This window comes from Pelmatolapia mariae, linkage group LG13 (assembly GCF_036321145.2).
Source record: "Pelmatolapia mariae isolate MD_Pm_ZW linkage group LG13, Pm_UMD_F_2, whole genome shotgun sequence".
Classification (NCBI taxonomy): Eukaryota; Metazoa; Chordata; class Actinopteri; order Cichliformes; family Cichlidae; genus Pelmatolapia; species Pelmatolapia mariae.
The window spans coordinates 1,644,793-1,665,000 of NC_086238.1; the positions used below are offsets into that span (position 1 = coordinate 1,644,793).

The 20,208-nt window shown below is 39.9% G+C and overlaps 1 protein-coding gene across 2 annotated transcripts in view; it reads left to right on the forward strand.

Moving 5' to 3' along the window:
• Positions 1-20,208, forward strand: part of ugp2b (UDP-glucose pyrophosphorylase 2b) — a 39,577-nt gene that overhangs the window by 11,482 nt on the left and 7,887 nt on the right. For both annotated transcript variants that reach the window (XM_063491658.2, XM_063491657.1), the window contains exons 4-7: positions 7,752-7,937; positions 12,976-13,109; positions 18,550-18,847; positions 19,430-19,627. In XM_063491658.2, coding sequence (XP_063347728.1) covers positions 7,752-7,937; positions 12,976-13,109; positions 18,550-18,847; positions 19,430-19,627 — 816 coding nt within the window. The remainder of the gene's footprint in view (positions 1-7,751; positions 7,938-12,975; positions 13,110-18,549; positions 18,848-19,429; positions 19,628-20,208) is intronic.

Sequence of the window (20,208 nt, forward strand, 5' to 3'; positions counted from 1 at the left end):
AAAAAAAAGTTTGATTGCTTTATAATTTAGCCATAAGCATATTTGTACAACAGGTCGTTTCTTTATTCTATATATAAAACCTTTTTGTAAGTCCTGTTGTTTACTGTGTATTTACAAAGTTAAACAAGGATACTGGAAGTTAAAGGTTAATGCAAACATTGGGAATCACTTTTTGGGACAACAGTGTTACCAAGCCCGGGTATATAGACAGGAAGGGCATCCTGTATAAAATTTGCCAACTCAAATATGCAGATCCACTGTGACAATCCCTTGGGAAATAAAGGGAACAGTCAAAAGTACCTTTAACTGTTAAGATGTCACTAAGGCATAAAAACACATAGTTGTGCTGGTCTTATTGTGAGTTGAAGGCATGTTTATAATACTTTAGTGACAGTTGTGCTACTGTGACTAGTGGAAATCTACTGGCATTAGTAACTAATTGGGATATTTTTACCATTTAAACTTATTTTCCATGTTGAACTGAGAAGATTGCACCCTTGCCTGCATCTACCAAAGAGCAATAAATATTCTCAGTAATAGTGGTTATGATGCAGCAAAGAGCATCTGAAGAATTGCATGTAAGTATGTCCTTGTCCTATTATGTGTCTTGATTTGTTTTATTTTTATTTTTTTTTTTACCTTAAGCCATTTACAAAACTAATAATAAACACTAGTTTGTATAGAAATTGAAGGTCTCTGTTTTTAAGTGTTGCTGCAGTCATCCAGTTTAAACTGTAAAAATGGAGAACCACATGTCTTGAATGTAACCATAGCTAATGATTACACCCTTTACCAGAAAGCCACAACATCCGCGCTCTGTGTCACACCCTGCTCTCCTACCACATCTTTGTACTCTTTGTACTCGCCTCTTCATTGTTCAGTAAAGAAAAACAAATGTCATAAAATATGGAATAAATCGAATGTTGAATTTGGACACTAAAGTATTTTGTGCAGATTGTTTTCATTTATACCACATCTACACCAGCTTGCTTAAATTAGCTGCCTCACAGCTTAAATACCTAAGGGACTCATGAAACGTACATGTGTGCATTCCTCACATTGCAGTCCGTCACCGCATATCAGCTATGAAGCCATGTGTCAGTTTCTCATGTGGACTTTGTTTGTGAAGTTTGTGGTAAAGTTTGTCAATGCATTGCCGTTCATTTCTACAGTTTTTTCTCATTTCTTGTGTTTGACTGACACACGTAATCGTGCAAAGTTACTTGTCCTGTTCCACCACATTAGTTTGATGAATTCCAGAGCAGGTCACACAGGTATAACAAAAGAATTAGTTACTGAAGCTTCCCAAGTGTTTCCTTTATAGACTTTCTTGTGCGTCATAGGTTCGCGCCTGTCACCTGCTTTCTCCTTGTAATTTCCTTGAAATCTGTAATTGTGGACACAAGCTAAGTTCATTTTAAATAATGATAAATTTTCAGTGTGAATAAAACTATTCAGCATTTGACAAAAAAAACCCTCCCAAAATATGTATTTATAGCTTCCTCTACTTTCTGTACCATTCCTTTTGAGTGGGCTAAGTAATAACTTATGATTTTTTTTATTAGTGTTTTGTGAATTATTAACTGCTGTTTTACAGATCAGTCAAACTGTTATTAAACTAGGAAGGAGGGTTAGGAAATCTTTTCAAAAGTCAACCGTCCTATCATTCCTCTGTTGGATTGTTAATTTGAGGGTGGGTTTTAGAGGATTAGTATTATTGGTTATTATTGGATTATTGGTATATTGTTTTTTTTGTCTTTATAGTTGGATTAGCGACCCACAGTAATCTCTTCCTGTTGTTTCCTCTCATTTTGAGGTTATGGCGCACTGCACTCATTTTAAAGAGTGCATAGTTGTACACCCACGCAGATCTGTGCCATAAGTTATGAAATAATTTACCTGAACCGCATCTCAGAAGTTGCTCACTTCCTCCGTGAACAACTGTTACATGCCAAAGTAAAAGTATAGTCAAACAGATTCAGCCACATTTGAATCTGATATTATTTTAATGTATTTTTAATGGGTGGGCAGCGTGGTGGTGCAGTGATTAGTGCCGTGTTGATGCTAATTTCTCGAGTATGAAACTATTTGTGGAGTTTGCACGTTCTCTCCAGCTTGCTTCTGCAGTCCAAAGACAAAGATGTCTGATGAATTGGCTGTAGATGTAAAGCTATGCCTGAATGGCTGTCTCTTTGTGTTAGCCCAGCATCAGACCAGCAGCCTGCCCTATGCTCCAGCCTCCAATATGTCCCTGAATTGGATAAGTAGGAGAAGATGTGTGGAGGCATGGCATTTTTAATGCAAACTATTGCAGATCATTCTGATTATCACCACTTTTTGGTAGCCAAAAAATTAAAAGTATCTTTGACTGGTCGGACAGTTGGAGCACTTATCTTGTGCAGGAATTTTATTATCCATTTATTATTAGCTTATGAGCCATATATAAATGGATTAACAAAACCTTGCAAAGGATTTATTAAAACATTGGTTACTACTCATGAGCTGTGTTTAAACAGTGATTTTTCTATAACATTTTTAAAATTCCAGTAGTTTCATGCGTGCTTTTATGTTCATCAGGTGTCACAAAATAAATGGAATAAACAGAACTCTGGAAAGTGTTTTTCGGTACAGTAGCTCAAAGAACACAACCTGATCTTTCTTACCACAGACTCTGTTTCTCACTGTCAGCAGTTACACCACTCTGCAAGCTAAACAAACAAAGTAAAAACATTTGGCTACTTCTTAGGAAATACTTTTTTTCCCTATAGAAGTAGTACAGGATAAGCCAGTTTGGTTTGTCTCTGTGTGATATGTTTTTATATATGATAAGTAAATGATGATGTTACTTTATCTTTCACTAAGGTAAACAGACAAAGCAGGATCTCTCTCTTTCTCTGTCATGCTTTTACTTTCAGTTCTTAGCTGCCTTTTCCTTCTTTTTTTTGTCCTTAACGATCTCAGAAGCTGCAGACACAGAGAGAGAAGATTAAAGATGGAGAGTAGGGCAGGAAAATAGGAATAAGGAGCAAAAGGATGTGGCTTCACAGAAAGAGAAGGATTACATAAAGAAAGACGGAGACAGAGAGATGATAGTTTGGGAGAGAAAAGTGATGAGGCAAGAATTGGAAACGGAGAACGTAAAATGAAATCAAAGTCGTGACAGTGACGGGCTGTAATGAGACTGTGGAGATGATATATGCATACGAGACAGAGAGAAACTGAAATAAGAGGACACATGGTTAGCTTAAGTTTCTTAAAAACTACAGCCAAAGGAAGCACTTGAATTACTGCAATACTCAATATATGGCAAGAAAGTCATCTATTACATATAAATGTATCTAAGTGTATATCATTATTATTCAGCTTTATTAATGTGGCAGTTTAGTGAATTAAATCTTCTTCTTCAGTGCTGGTTGGCTAACTTCTGTTCACTCCAACCTGGAGGTGTGATTATTAGTGCTTCAGACATGCTGGACTTGCAAAAACATGACAGAGAGACAAGCCATCCAAAAACAAAACAACGCTATTGTGGAAGTTTCTTTTCTTTTCTTTTCTCTTTTCTTTTTTTCTTTTCTTTTTCAAAAATAAACTAAATAGACTGTTTGTCACCTTAATTGTTACCCCTTGAGTCTCTTCCCAGCATGGACATTCACATGTATGAAACATTTTCAGCATTTCTACAAGGACAAACTTGTGAACTTTGCACCGCTTACCCCCCTTGGGCTGAGCGTTTAAATCTCATCTTCAAGATTATTTGCTGACGGTAATAAAAATGCTGGATAAAAATGTCAGACTCAGTGCTGTGGGGAGATTTGATGGCACACAGCACTGGAGCTGTAAAAGGTCATATTGTTTTGTGTGCGTGCAGTTTGTAAAAGATGAGATGAGGTTGCGGATTATTTCGTGCATTGTTGTGATCCTGAGGTTTGTTTTCTGTAGAAAATGTTTGTGGCTTGGAACATCTTGAATATCTTTATGCATAAATGGCAGTGGTGAGTTTTAATTTGTATAAAAAAAGAGAAACTTTGAATGATGGGAGAATGGAAAAATACAAATGTTTAAACTACTTGATGGAAAAATGCACAACTCTGACTCAGTAACAGCTGAAAGTAATTTCAAGTCTGGGGATGTTTGTATTGTTTTCTTTGAACTTTTTCTAAAAGGAAGACGAGTGATTGTCCCCATTTCATTTCTCCCCGTAAATGTAGATATTTCACTACATCAGATTATTAGTAATATGTCAATGCACAGGTTAATTTTAGTATCACACATCATATATAATTAATTCACAGTTTATAGCCATCCTTTTTAAAAGGGACATGCTGTGCTTTTCTTTTATATTCTGTCCTATATATAAAAGTTCAACATAATGAGGTGAGCATATTTGTAAGTAGTTCTTAGTAGTACCTATCTAGTTTTCAAAAAGATCAAGCTCAACTTTTGGCTCTTTATATAAGAGTAGATAACCCTCATTGGACCATTTCTAGCACAAACTACTACTGTTCAAATCTTGTGTTTGCGATGAGCAGCCAGTCAAAATGATAGCTGGCTTAAAAAGAATGACAGCTTGTTTCATACAGATCAGCGGCCACACCAAGGCCCAGCAGAAGATATTTAAGCCTTATAAAACTGAGCTGCAAGTCACGGAAAGCAGCTGTAATAGAATCCTAATAATAAAAATAGGTATTAGGAATTGATGGCGATAGGCCCATTTTTATCAGTCAAAATCTTAACACAGCGCAACGGCACGTTTGTATTTGTTTGTAGAGTATCAACACTTAACAGGCCTGTTACCTGTTAAACTTTAGTTCTCTGGTAGTGAAATGCAGTGATGTGTAAATTACTTCCTGTTATTTTAACTGCAGTTTACTGGATGTCTCCATAAGCACTGATATCAGGATTACACACACAGTTAATTCCATTGTATCACGTGAGGTTTAAAAGTAACATTTCTGTCTTTTCACATTACACAGCTTAAACTTCACTGCTACCTAATGCATTAACGGTATTAACAGAAAATGGCCAAATTTGTGTTACAGCTATCTAAGGTTTAGTTTTTAGAGCGATAGCTAAAGGTGCACTCTAATCTGGATGTAGTTGAGTTTTAGAGTGAACGTGTGCTCAAAAGACTCTGTCTTCTACATAAAATATTGTTTATCTGTTTTAAAGTGATTGTTAGTTAATTATAGTGGACCGAGGACTGAGCCTTGTGGTATCCCATTGTTTGTTAAAAGTGAACTGATGTCAGAAGATTAGCAATTCTACCATTTGTAAACTACAAATTTATTTTACAGTTAATGGCTTGTGTGTGTTTTTCTGTAAGATTCAGTGTGTGTGTAAGCTCAGTATTAAAGGAATCAGTGAGCCCACTAACCAACAGACGTGGAAAGTGTGTGCAAAATGCTGAGAGTCCCCTCATAAAAATCAGATATTTGCTGTTAGGTTACGTTCTCATACATCTTTGGACTTGTTACACTTGCTCAGAGAGCAAATATGAACTTCTCTTTAGAACTGACCTTACTTTTGTGTGTTCAGGATCTCTGTTGGTTATAAGACCTGGCGGTTTTCTTTTGAAGAGTCCATAGCTGCCAAGCCTGGAGGCAGCACATCAGGTCAGGAATGTGACCAAGGGCATGTTTATCCTTTTCTTTCACATTAACAAGGTTTTGCACAGAGAGTTCATCTCCCAAGGGGGCAAAATTTGTAAACATGGAGTTCTTATATAACATTCTGAGGCAACATTCAACCGAAATGATCCGAATTTTAGTGCACGCAGTTGTGCCATCCTTTGGCTTTCTGCAAGTCCTTCCACTTTGCAAAGGCACCAAAAAACAGGGACAGAATGAAACTTCCACTGGTCTGAAAAGAGCAGCCGTGCTGGAAACTGTCCGGACGTACACAAGAATATTTACCTACAAACCACAATTTTTTATTTTTGCCAAATTTAGATCTGATATGTGTTGTTTTTGTTTTTGTTTTTTTAATTATGACAATGACACATCCAGAAAGCCCTGTGATTTTCCAACTACTGCAGCCAAGTCAACAACAACTGGAAAAATATTTTCCAATTGTCTCCTAGTGACAGTAGTGTTGCGCTTCCACTGTGCTTAGTAATCTCAGTGTAGTGTGAAAATGTCTTTCTCCTTCTACTCATGCTAACATGTCGTGAAAACCATAATTTAACTGTGTAACATGACAAATCCTGCTGACGCCCTCATAATTGTAATCGAACAGTGGGCTCATTGCAGTCGATATAATACTCTGCAGATTTCTTTTAGGTGTTCACCGCTGCCTCTGACAGCAGCTTTTCAGTTAGAGGAAATGGTGAAGAGCAAATTCAGCATATTTCTCAGTCAGTGGTCAGTGAGATGTTCCCTGGTCACCAAATGGGGTTTTAACTTGACTGGCTGTAGCTGGAATCAACACACACGCAGGAGTCAAAAGTAAAAGTAACCCCCATCTGTTTTCTCCAGAAAGGGAAATGAACATCAGCGTGTGGGAGACATTTCCCTCCGGGGGTACAGGGATAGGATGGGGAAATCGACTGAAAACATTTCACTCGTTGTAAATAACCTCACGCCAACAGCCTCTCTTCCTTCCCTCCTGGACTTTTTTGATACCCAATACTTGCGGGGATTTCTTCTGTCTGCGCTGTTATGCACAATAATCATCTCCATTCCTTTAATGCAAGTCAGTAAACACATTTTACCGCCTCTAGCCATCCATTTGTCCTTTACGATGCCCGTCTCTGTGAAGGACGGAGAGCGGGTAGCAGCTGCATCATTTTTGTGTGTTGTGTTTTGTAACCTCATCCTCTGTGTGTGGCGAGCAAAGGGGATAAACACCAGAGAGACTGTTTCCAGCAGGAGGTCTGCTGTTTGTCCACTATCACTGATCAGCTACTCTGTTATTTTAGCAGGAAGAGGAGGCAGGATCACATCCGGTCTTATCAGTGCTGACGCATTAATCGTATGATAAAACTGCACAGAACATGACTTAAACACAGACGGGATCAATCACATTGGAACATTGCAAAATATCGTGACATATGGTTAAAATTTAGCTTCTTTAGCTTCTTGATGAAAGTTAAGAAGAAATAATGGTGGGAAAAGGGGTGAACTGCAGGTTTACATGTTCCTGGCTGACACAATATATTTATATCATCATCATCTGTGGGAGACAGTGAAAGCAGTTAGGTAGATACGCTGATGTGAGAACTGCATTGCTGATCCTCTAATGTACATTTACACACCATACTCCAATAAATCAACAGAACTGCTGTGTACTGTATATATAAACTTGCTGTGTTGTGTATCAAGCCTTGTTAATGACTATTTTCTGCACCATTCGCTCGAGAAGCAGTTGCAGAATGTCTGTTTGTATTGTATGCACATTTCCCAAAAGCAGTTTGCTGCAGATCAAGTTAACAATTTCTGACATTTTCACATTTCCGTATCACGTCAGCCCGTTTCATTGCTCAGCTGGTAATTAGTCAGCCCACGCTCAAAGCTGTTAATGTCTCTGTTTTGCTTCTGTAAAGAACTTAAGACTATCAGTTTCCTTGCACAAAAGCCGAAAAATCTAAAAGAACGAGAAAGGTAGGTCAGTCACAGGTGATCTGTGAGACGTGGGATGCAGAGGCTGTGCAGTTGTAAGCACTTTCAGAATCAGAATTAAAAGAATTTATTTGCTTTATTTTTGTTTGTTTGCTTTTTTCCCTGACCTGCAGCCATCTCCTTTCTCTCCTCCAGATTCAGCCGTATGATAAGATTGCCGCTCGAGGCCTGCCGGACAATGTGGCCAACAGCTTGAACAAACTGGTGGTGGTGAAGCTGAATGGAGGCCTGGGTACCAGCATGGGATGTAAGGGCCCCAAGAGCCTGATCAGCGTCCGTAACGAGAACACCTTCCTGGACCTCACTGTGCAGCAGATAGAGGTACAAAAGCTCTTGAAAAGCTCCACTCTAAAAGCCTTGATTGAAAGATATTTTGTGAGACGTGTTTATATATCCCACAAGCAACGAAGCTACACTACCTCACAAACGGATTGTATGTAGGCTAATTGCCAATGTAATACCATTTAACAGTAAAGTGTTAGCAGACTAAGGTTGTCTTACAATAGAAACTAACATTTTCCTTGTGGATGTGCAATATTTGATTTATCTGTTTGCTGTGCAGAAGCACGTAAAATACTGAGATTACTGCAATATCAAAATTTAAATAAGATGAAGAAGATAATAATAATTCCCTAGCAGCTAGTAAAATTTTAAAGTGACGTTTTTGGTTACATTTTGTTCAATTTGAATTATTATTTTGTGAAGTGAAAATCTACCAGGACCGCCCCTCATTGCAGTAATGCAATATTTTGCTGTACGGCAGCCCTGACACCGGTAACAATAGTGTTGCAACAATGTGTATTCCTGGAAAGCCTGAAGTCAAACCTCAGTTGTGACTTTCAGGCACAAGAACCTATTCATAGAAATTTAATTTGATAATAAATGGTGGTTCAGTTGAGGCAGAAGGAACACTTTTGACAACACTGGTTATTTTAAAACTTTCTTACTAAAGTTGCAGATTCAGTCCATCAGTGTGGATAATTACTGAGAGCTCCTTCTTTCATATGAAATTGTTAGTGTGGCACAGATTTAGGAACAGCTGGGTGTTGCCTTCTGCTTCTGCAGCCACACCAGCACTCATGATGTGGCTCAGACATCAGAGTAGACCGAGTAGGAAGTGATGTGTAGCCTGATGTAATACAGACATTTGCTCTGTGTATTGAGGGTTTGTGTTGTCTTGATGTTTCTTACTTTACTATAGAGCATGGCAAAAAAATCAGATGATTCACGGGGGTGGGGGTGGATTTACCTCTGCCAATTTCCAGTCTTACACAGCATGCGTATCATCCTCCAGAGACAAGCTTGACTTCATGCAGCCATGTGCTTCTGTGAACCAGAGCTGAGGGGCTTCTGAAAGGGGTTCAGTGTGAAATCTGAGGGTAGTTACAGTGCTGGCGACTGGCCGGCAAACAGAGATGTCTGTGTGCTGGAGGAGAGGAGTTGGTGTGATTATTTGGATCTGATCCTACATTATTTCTGCAGCACTTAATCCTTCAGTTCATTTATGTTAATTTCAATAAACAGTAAACCACATGTTCAAGCGGCCTTTCAGGGGGATGTAGGAAGAAAAGTTATTTTCTAAACGAGCTTTGCGTTAGTTGTGACCATTGTCGGGGAATCTACTGTGAGTAATATTAAAGTCTTTCATAGTGTTGTATAACTGAGTTTAATTGGGAGCTGTACGTTACCGGAGTGTTTCAGTGTTTCATAACAGCCTCCAGGGACACTCCTCTTCTCCCAGCACACTGCTCTCTGTGTCAGAGGCACTGCTCTCCATTTTCTGCTCAGTCTGGTCAGATTACATGCTGACTGAATCGACCTATTGAGAAAGGGGAAAAATGGATACCCCCCCCACACACACAGAGCCCCTTAACCAGGCCCTCCTGCAGGAGAACGCACCTCTCAGCCACCCCGCTGAATCATGCATGTTTAATTTAGAGCTGAAGCATGTACCCTCTCACTGAGAGCGGACGTAAAAAGGTCGGACAAAGCTCCGACTCAGGCGCCGCCTGGCTGCTGAAGATTTACAGCTTTCACCTGAGTGCCTCCCTCAATAGCAGATTTGTTAAGTTAGCAAGTTCAGTTAAAGATGTGTGAAAGAGGGTGAACCTGTAAAGTTACTGCCTGGGCCAGGTCTCTCTAGTAAAAGACATCCTGGTAAAATAAAGGTTATAATAATGCAGTTTCACAACAATTAGGGCTTTGTTAACAGATACACACATGATCAGCATATCTACAGCAGCTCTGGAGGTAGAGCATCCACTAATTGGAAGACCATCACTTGATTTCTGGCTCCTGCAGTCAAAACATCAAAGGTTCCTTTGGCAAGACACTGAACCTCAAGTTTCCCCTGATACATCCATCAGAGTGGGATTGATTCAAAAAGTGCTTATTGTGTGTAGAACAAATAAAATTGGTTTGAGTGCTCACTAAGAGTGGAAAAGGGCTTTATAAATACCAGCTCATGTGCTCATCTCATGCAAGTACTGAACAAAACCCATGAAAGTTGTGGCTACATTTAGTCAAGAAAAGCTTCTTTGCAACAGTAACAACAGAATCTCACTGCTAGTACCACAACGCTAGGCTCATATGGTTCGTATTTCTAGTGTTGATTGTCCCTCTGGGGACAGGTGCAGGACAACCACAATCTCTTTTGCTTTGAGAATTCACTGTGTCTAATACATGTCTCCAAACAAGGACCACAGAGGTCTTAACTTGTATGTAGTCTTTTTGATGTATAACCGAAAAACAATCAGGAGAAATTATCATTATGGAGCAGGTGGTTTATTTTTGTTCATAAGCAAAAGTTCCCTGCAGAGATATGAATGTTTTCTGTTACTTATCTAATTCCTTTCTTGGCCTGTTGGTAAGATAAAAAGTGATGGATTTAAAAAATATATATACATTTGTGGCTATTTAAAGCATAAGGTAGATGGAGGAATTCACAAAAGCATTTTCAGATTAACCTATGTGCCACACTAAACACATAAGTGGAGGTTTATTATTTGCTCACAGAAATCCGGTTCCAGACAGTGTTGATAAAAACCATGATGTAATTTAACCTTTGCATAAACCACTGCATATAAAGAAAACGTTAAATTAAAAGATTGGGATGAGTTTAATGAGAATACTGTTGTACCCAGCTGTTAAATCAATTTCAATTCATTTTCCTGAAGATTTTTATAAATATATAGATGGATGCATTAATTAGAAACAGAACCCACTGACAAAATACTGAAGAGAAAATCACTTTGTGTGTAATAAGTAGGAAGGGCACATCATTTAAACGTGTATTTAATGTATCATTGTAACATTTAAAGGTGTATGAAAGTTAAACACAGGGAGTTTACCCATCTATTTAACTCAGAAACAAGACATCTTACAAGGTTACAAGCTGTGTAAAGTTCATGACCAGCCAACACCCATCCTGGTTAATAGATGGAAATATGACGTTCATACTTTAGCTTAGAAAAGCCCGCTCATTCGTTGTAACTGTCACAGGCAGTAAATTTGATTCCTCACATCATCTTAGCCCCACTCATTCACAGCCCGCGTCTCATCCTCCGCCTCCTCTACTCACTTTAATTTTCTGTTATCGCAGTAAAGAAACTGCTTCCCATTCTACTCAGGTGTAATTTACATCCTTTGTATTCATTCAAATCGCACAGTCAAGGTACAGAGTTATTGTTTGAAAACTAAGGCGAATGGGCCAGTTTTCCTTTTGTCTTATGATGATCTGAAAATTCAAATGTTTTTGCAATTTTGAATTTTACAAATTCCAAATGTCACAACAACACTTGAATTTATATTTAAACACAGACTTGAAAACACAGTGGCAAAAAAGTTTTATATGCAGTTAAATTCAAAGTAATTTGAATACAAAGTGCTTTCCTCAAATCCAGACTTAAAAACACAGAGAAAAGCTGTTTTAAGATTGGGTGATCTTTCCTTTAAGCCTGTTGCTCTGTGCACCTCTTGACCACTTCCAGGTGTTGTCTCACATTTGGTGTGACCCCTGTTCTGACAACTTGCAAATGCATCAGAACCTCAAACATGTGCAAAGATTGATCATAAAGTTTTGTGTAAAACTGTGTTAACTGTCATGTCGTTACTGAAGCATCTACAGCAGGGCTGCCCAATCCCAGTCCTCGAGAGCTACTATCCTGCAGCTTTTAGATGCATCCCTACTCCAACACAGCTGAATCAAATGGTTTGATGACCTCTTCAGCATGCCATCATTTATTTCTTTCGGGTGTGTGGGAACAAGGATGCATTAAAAGCTGCAAGACGGTAGCTCTTGAGGACTGGGATTGGGCACCCCTGATCTACAGCATCTAAGAAAGGGTTGTACCAGCAAGTGCATGCTCACCATGCCTTTGAAAGGCAGGGGCAGAAGTGTCTAACAGTGGTCACTGTGTCTAACAGTGGTCACTCACTACAAGGCAGACTCACCAAATTTGGCTCCCTGCTTCTTTGTTCTCTTTCAAAAATAGAATTAAAGTTAAAGAGTTAATACACAGTGGAGGAGATTTAGAGGTGGTCTTCCATCATCCAAAGCAGCAGCTGCCCTGGAAGAGGTCCAGAGGTGCACGGGGAGATGACCTCGAAGGCCAGATTGACTGAATTTACATCGGGTATGGTTTATGCTTTTTGTGGGCATGAGGTCGCTCTAGTCTACATGTCCTTGAGCAAGGAACTGACCCCTAAGCGCACACAGCTTATAGTGCAGAAGTGGTTCAGAGTAGAAATGTTATGTAAATGCCAACACTGTTACCTTTTATTTAATATACCTCTGAAAAGTGAGGGCATAAATAAGAAAATTCATACCTGCACACACACATTCTGTATCGGTTTGCATGTTTCAATGGATAATTTCCATAAATGGATGGAATGCGGAAGTGTGGCGTAGAGATTTTCATTTATTTGTCTATGTTGTTTCCTTCCTCTTCAAAATGTTATCTGTGTCAGATCAGGTAACATTACTTGCACAAGAGCACAAGGTTGTTTGGTTGTTGATGGGGTAAACAGCTCAACCTGACCATCAATTTCTGCAAAGATGCTTTGAGTGTTTCATTGCCTGCACAAAAGTCCTCCTTCAGACCCATTATTAGCTCTCCAGTCAGCTGGTTTTGGTGAATCCAAAAAATATTTATTCATTTCCACCAATTTTCCTGAATTAAAAGGCATATTTACTATGTGAAATGGTCCTTGACAGTTAGCATCATCTCTGATTATAACACTGTTGACCCCTTACACTGTTAAGGAGCACTTGATGACTGTCTACTGCCTACTTCTCTTTATTCTTTATTGGATAAATATGGATAAATGCATTTATATACTTTGTTTTTTCACCCTACAGCACCTGAACAAGACTTACAACACAGACGTCCCCCTGGTCCTCATGAACTCTTTCAACACAGACGAAGACACAAAGAAAATCCTGCAGAAGTACACACACCACCGGGTCAAGATACACACCTTCAACCAAAGCAGGTGAGGGAGCACGATCGTAAAACAATGTCCTATTGAGTAACAGTGAGCCCAGCAAACACTCCCTGACACAGTTAGATATACTGTATATGAACCAGTGCCAAAGGGAATAAGAGTCCATTTTTCTGTCAAATATTAAAGGAATATTGAATTGTGTAAGACAAATACACAGAAATCGCAATTTATTTTAAAAAGTTAGCAGTATTGAATCTCCTGAATGAACTCATTTTCCCCTAAAATGAACTCCTGAGTGACGCTCCTGCTTCTGAACTCAGACTGTCAAGAATAGACAGGAGGTGTCATGCAATGTATGGAAAAGACTTTTAATATTTAACGCCCTGGTGTCTCCAGTTTGTCAGGCGAGTGGAACTTGCTTTTTACCATTTCGCTTGAATTATTTAAAGCTTGTATGTTTCGTGTGCCTCAAGGACTATACTACAAAGCACTTTGGGACGGAAGCTGGAGGATTTAATGTCAGCAGAAAAAAAGTGGTTGAATGGTTTAAATGTCAATCAACAGGAGAACAAAGGAAAGTCTGTGGCCGAGGCCGTGACAGTAATTCATAAAAAGCGAATTAAATTCAGCCTCAGAGTCGCGTTATCTGGTGTTACACTTAATGAAGGGAAAAAACTGTTTGCTTTATATACCCAACAAACCCAGAACTTTTTATAGTCACTTAAATAAAGCTTTGGGCGTCAAATGAAGAGTAGAATACATAGACTCGAGCATGGAATAAGCTGATGGCCCAGCTGATACTGTTCTACACATGCAACTGATAAACCTCATATAGGGTACGAGGTTTCACTGAAGGTGCGTTAGCCTGCATATACAGTGGCTTGCAAAAGTATTCGGCCCCCTTGAACTTTTCCACATTTTGTCACATTACAGCCACAAACATGAATCAATTTTATTGGAATTCCACGTGAAAGACCAATACAAAGTGGTGTACACGTGAGAAGTGGAACGAAAATCATACATGATTCCAAACATTTTTTACAAATAAATAACTGAAAAGTGGGGTGTGCGTAATTATTCAGCCCCCTGAGTCAATACTTTGTAGAACCACCTTTTGCTGCAATTACAGCTGCCAGTCTTTTAGGGTATGTCTCTACCAGCTTTGCACATCTACAGACTGAAATCCTTGCCCATTCTTCTTTGCAAAACAGCTCCACAACTGCCCTGTGACGGCCTCAGAGGTTGTCTAAGAGAATATTGGGAGCAACAACACCATGAAGTCCAAAGAACACACCAGACAGGTCAGGGATAAAGTTATTGAGAAATTTAAAGCAGGCTTAGGCTACAAAAAGATTTCCCAAGCCTTGAACATCCCACGGAGCACTGTTCAAGCCATCATTCAGAAATGGAAGGAGTATGGCACAACTGTAAACCTACCAAGACAAGGCCGTCCACCTAAACTCACAGGCCGAACAAGGAGAGCGCTGATCAGAAATGCAGCCAAGAGGCCCATGGTGACTCTGGACGAGCTGCAGAGATCTACAGCTCAGGTGGGGGAATCTGTCTATAGGACAACTATTAGTCGTGCACTGCACAAAGTTGGCCTTTATGGAAGAGTGGCAAGAAGAAAGCCATTGTTAACAGAAAACCATAAGAAGTCCCGTTTGCAGTTTGCCACAAGCCATGTGGGGGACACAGCAAACATGTGGAAGAAGGTGCTCTGGTCAGATGAGACCAAAATGGAACTTTTTGGCCAAAATGCAAAACGCTATGTGTGGCGGAAAACTAACACTGCACATCACTCTGAACACACCATCCCCACTGTCAAATATGGTGGTGGCAGCATCATGCTCTGGGGGTGCTTCTCTTCAGCAGGGACAGGGAAGCTGGTCAGAGTTGATGGGAAGATGGATGGAGCCAAATACAGGGCAATCTTGGAAGAAAACCTCTTGGAGTCTGCAAAAGACTTGAGACTGGGACAGAGGTTCACCTTCCAGCAGGACAACGACCCTAAACATAAAGCCAGGGCAACAATGGAATGGTTTAAAGCAAAACATATCCATGTGTTAGAATGGCCCAGTCAAAGTCCAGATCTAAATCCAATCGAGAATCTGTGGCAAGATCTGAAAACTGCTGCTCACAAACGCTGTCCATCTAATCTGACTGAGCTGGAGCTGTTTTGCAAAGAAGAATGGGCAAGAATTTCAGTCTGTAGATGTGCAAAGCTGGTAGAGACATACCCTAAAAGACTGGCAGCTGTAATTGCAGCAAAAGGTGGTTCTACAAAGTATTGACTCAGGGGGCTGAATAATTACGCACACCCCACTTTTCAGTTATTTATTTGTAAAAAATGTTTGGAATCATGTATGATTTTCGTTCCACTTCTCACGTGTACACCACTTTGTATTGGTCTTTCACGTGGAATTCCAATAAAATTGATTCATGTTTGTGGCTGTAATGTGACAAAATGTGGAAAAGTTCAAGGGGGCCGAATACTTTTGCAAGCCACTGTAGTAACTGCTTCCTATAAGAACTGGTTTGCAACTCACCTCTATCCCAGTTCCTCTTCTTATACAGTATTTAACTGAATCCATGTCATGTTCACTGGCGCTGATGCCAGCTCTGTTCTGTGCTGGGGTCTTGCTGCTTATTACCTTGCCTCCACCTTTCCATGAATGCATTTGTAAGAACAGACGTATATACTGCCAAGTGTAAATGGCTAAAAAAGAAAGTAAGTTTCCTTTTGACTATTACGTTCTTGAACTGTACTGAAGGTTCTGTTCCTGCAGAGAGCTGGAAAATCAGGTTTGCTCTAAACGCATACCTTGAGACGTACAGCTAGCTAGAGAAATGCATTCTCAGAAATGTGCTGTGCATACTAACGTACCCACATTCACCATGCACTAGTTGCTCATTAGCTTGGATACTAGTAACAAATGAGCTTTCTTTTTTTTACATTTACATTTTTACATTTTAAATCACATTTTAGATCAATGGTTAGCACTGTTGCCCTGCAACAAGAAGGTCCAGGGGACAGAACTGGGTAGGGCCCTTTAGTGCGGAGTTTCTGTGTCCTCCCAGAGCGTACGGCTTTTGTCTGGGAGTTCCGGTTTTTCAGGTTTCGCCTGAGACTGAAAAACCTGCCAGGTTAATGGTGCCTGTGTCAGCCAGAAAAAGAGATTCTTTACCTCAAGAGTTTCACTTTCAGGTTAAATAAGGTCTCCTCATGTTTAATAAAACTCAAATTGGTAAGAGTGATAAACAGTTTGAATTCTGTTTTCTTGCAGTTGCATTGCACTATCTGTATAAAATCAAGCACCTAGCCATGCAGGCTGTCTTCAGAAATATCGGTTGTTCTAAAGAATTCATTGAATCAGAGCGTGGTGCTGTAACAGGATGCCTTTGTTGCGTCAGTTGTGAAAATTTCTTCCCTCCTAGATATTTCACAATCAACTGTTAGTGCTGTAAGTGGCATTATTGCAAAGTGGGCACGTTTAGGAACAGCAGCAACTCAGCGGCAAACCACATAAAGTTATGGCACACATGTGAAAGTCACAACTGAATGAATAACTGAGTTCCAGATCTCCTCTGGCATTAACATCAGCACAGAAACCATGTTTCATGAGATTCATGGCATGCGTAGCTATTTTATCCATATAGGGCATCGGATTCACTTACTTTGAAGTGAAACTGAATTCTTAAAAAAAAAAAATCTGTCAACTTCCCCAAAGCAGTAGGGATTTTAACTGTGTGTGTTGGTCCATGGTTTTCTTTACTTGTTACTAAAGCTCATATTAAGCCTTAAAATAATAACTGGGTGTCCCTTTGAACAATGCTCTAGGTTTTTCTTTCCATGATCATTCCTTCTTCAGTGTCTTCAGGAAGACAAAATCAGCTGTCATGTAAACATTGGATTTGTTAGATGTAGTTTTCCTAGACAGTGTGAGTACCTCTTGAATGTCTGGTTTAATCGTGCCTGTGCACCAGAAACCAGAGGAGTCGTCAAGCTGATGTAAAAATGCAGGTTAGGTTTCACATTTTTTTCTCTTTAGCTACATAACAAATCTATTCTGGGTGGTAAACCCATAAACGTTCATCATATCCCTCAGGAGAGAAGTCAGAAAAGTCAAACTCCCAGATGAGATCGTTGAATACATAAGGTGACTTCTTTCCTTGTCCATGTCTTTGTACCCTGAAAGACGCTTCCCTCTGAGGCAGCACATGTCCAAGAAAGGAGGAACATTTTTTGTGGAAGTAATCAAATGTTCCCAGATTTGGTTTTAAGATGACATGAAACCTTTGAAGTGTGTGAACTTTCATCAGAAAGTCTTATCATAAACATCTTCCCAGAACAGTCAGATAGAATTAATCTTCCATTAAAAGGGCCGTGGTACCCCAACCCTGCAGCTCGTCTCACCTGACCAGCTCCTCTGCTCTCACAAGCTTCCTCAAAGTGCTAAAAACACAGGCGGCTCATGCTCACCGGGCTCCTCACCTTGAGGTTTGTTAACTAAACCTGACTCAGATCCTTCGTACAAGCCCTTTGATCAGTTTAATGCACACTGCCATCATGGCTTGGACTCTTTGGCGTGTTGCCTTCTCTGCCTTCTTGGAAAAAGCTAAAAAGTTTGCTTGTCGAGGGAGCAGTTTGAAGTCCGGGCAGTGATATGAAAAGGAGAAATTTAGATAGCACTTGGCATGCTGGCTTGGTGCAGAGTTTCCGAGGATTTACGTCAAATGTGGAGCAAAAATGATTTCACACTTTTTGTTTTGTCTTTGTGGTGTTTGTCTGCTTAACAGTCTGAGATTCACAGCTCTGCAGCTCCACAGATAAATGAGTCAACAAGCTTTTTTTCTTCCTTCCATACATATTATAAGTTACATAAGGAGATAGACTTTAACCACATCAACAGAGAGAAGGATGTGCTTTATATAGTCAACCTTTTCTGATTTTTCTCCTGTTGAAGGACATTTCCTTGTGCACCTCTGAAACACTTCCAAGAATACTTCTATTTTTAGATCCATCCCTACAGGCTCCTCTTCCTACTCCCTGCGTGTGTGCAATATGTGCTGGATCTGCTCCAGTGTGTCAAAATGATAGCTGTTAACTGGAATTTGATTTTAAGGTTTTAACAACATTACATGAAGGCAGTAGCACATACATGGCACCATAGCATGCACCACAGTTTAGGTCATTTCACATGTGCATGTCGAGATGTTAGAGATATCTACATTGACGGTCTTACCTCGGGGTCATTGTATTGTGTCTTGTACATCCTTCTGAATCTTGTACTCCTTATTATTTGATATTTGTACACAGTTTGGTCTAGAACATGAGGGCTGGGGGCCATAATTGGCCTGTCAAAGACTCCAATCCAGCCCACTGGATGGGACTGGAAAAAAATGAAGGACAATGGAAAAAAACTGAGCTGGAACGGGTCGTAAAAATAACCCCCGATCTTATCGTGAACTCTTTTTCTTCATCCAGGTACCCTCGCATCAACAAAGAGTCTCTCCTTCCCGTGTCCACAAACTTGAGCATGACCGGGCAAAACGCAGAGGGTTGGTACCCTCCCGGTCACGGCGACATTTACGCCAGCTTCTACAACTCGGGCCTGTTGGATCAGCTGATTGAGCAAGGCAAAGAGTACATCTTCGTGTCCAACATCGACAATCTGGGAGCCACCGTCGACCTCCACATCCTGCACCACCTGGTCAGCCAGCCTAACGGCAAACGCTGCGAGTTCGTCATGGAGGTGACGGATAAGACCCGCGCTGACGTGAAGGTATGATGAAGGTTATTGTGGATGTGAAATTCTGATTTATCCCCGTTGCATTAACAAGGACATAAAACATTTTTGTGGTAATGTAACCAAAGTAAAGAAGTTTTTGTGGTTTCTTGTTAGCATTCAGCCTTGACATCACTTCTGTCTCTAATGTTTCTACTCCTGTCTCAGTAGAATGAATGCAAATGGAATTTGTACCCCCTACTTTTCACTGATAAAGAAATTGCCCCAAACTCGAACAGCTTCATCCCCACAAAGTAGCACAGTTTTTTTTTTTTTGTTTGTTTTTTAATTTAAGTGAACAGAACCTTTAATTTTTCTGTGGTTAAATGTATGTAATCTTAGTATTATTAAGATCTATATATGTGTCTGAATTAGTTGTAGTTATTATAACCTTGTGAACTTTCACTGTTACTGGTTTACACGTTGGAGGTTTGCATTTCCTGTAGGTGGTTATTGGCTGGCATTTCAGTGTAACCATTATTTTTTGCAAACCTAACAAACCACTTTTAATTTCCCAGAATTCGGCTTAATCTCTCAGGTCAGCGAGTGTGCTGTAAAAATGCTGCTTGTGATTTCCAGGGAGGCACGCTGATCCAGTATGAAGGGAAGCTGCGCCTGTTGGAGATCGCCCAGGTGCCCAAAGCGCACGTGGACGAATTCAAATCAGTTTCAAAGTTCAAAATCTTCAACACCAACAACCTGTGGATCTCTCTACCTGCTATCAAGAGGCTGCAGGAGCAGAATGCAATGGACATGGAGATCATAGTCAACCCCAAGGTGAGTGAAGAGGAGCCAAACATAAGGCACATGGCTTACTGCACGTGCAGCTTGGAATAATTCAACATTCAGTGAAAGTAAAAGTTAAAAATGAATAATCTCTGTAATAATCTTTGTAACCTGTATGGCATTCGCCCACATTTCTATGATACAGTGACATATTTCACATGTTTAATATCCTGCAGATACTTTCACAAACCTTGCATTGAACTCATTGTTCAAAACTGTGTTTAATATGAGCTTCTGCCACTGCAACAGTGTGCAGAAGACAGAAAATGAAAGCATTTTTCTTGCTTTAATATTCTCTGTCGATTGAGATGAGTTGAGGATAGTTAGCAAAGGATTTGGTCCTCATTCAGAGGTAATAATTCACCCACCAGCAGCAGCTGCGACACAACTGGGACTCATACCTCAGGTGATTTAAGGCACTTTAAAAGCTTTGCTGCATTTTAGATTGATTTTTCTCTCCTTGGAAGATTTTTAGAATCCGTTTGCTCCATAACAAACAAACATAAACGTTCTTAGAGAACACAGGGAACAAAAACAGTTCTTTATTATTAAATTAAGGTATTAGTTTAACC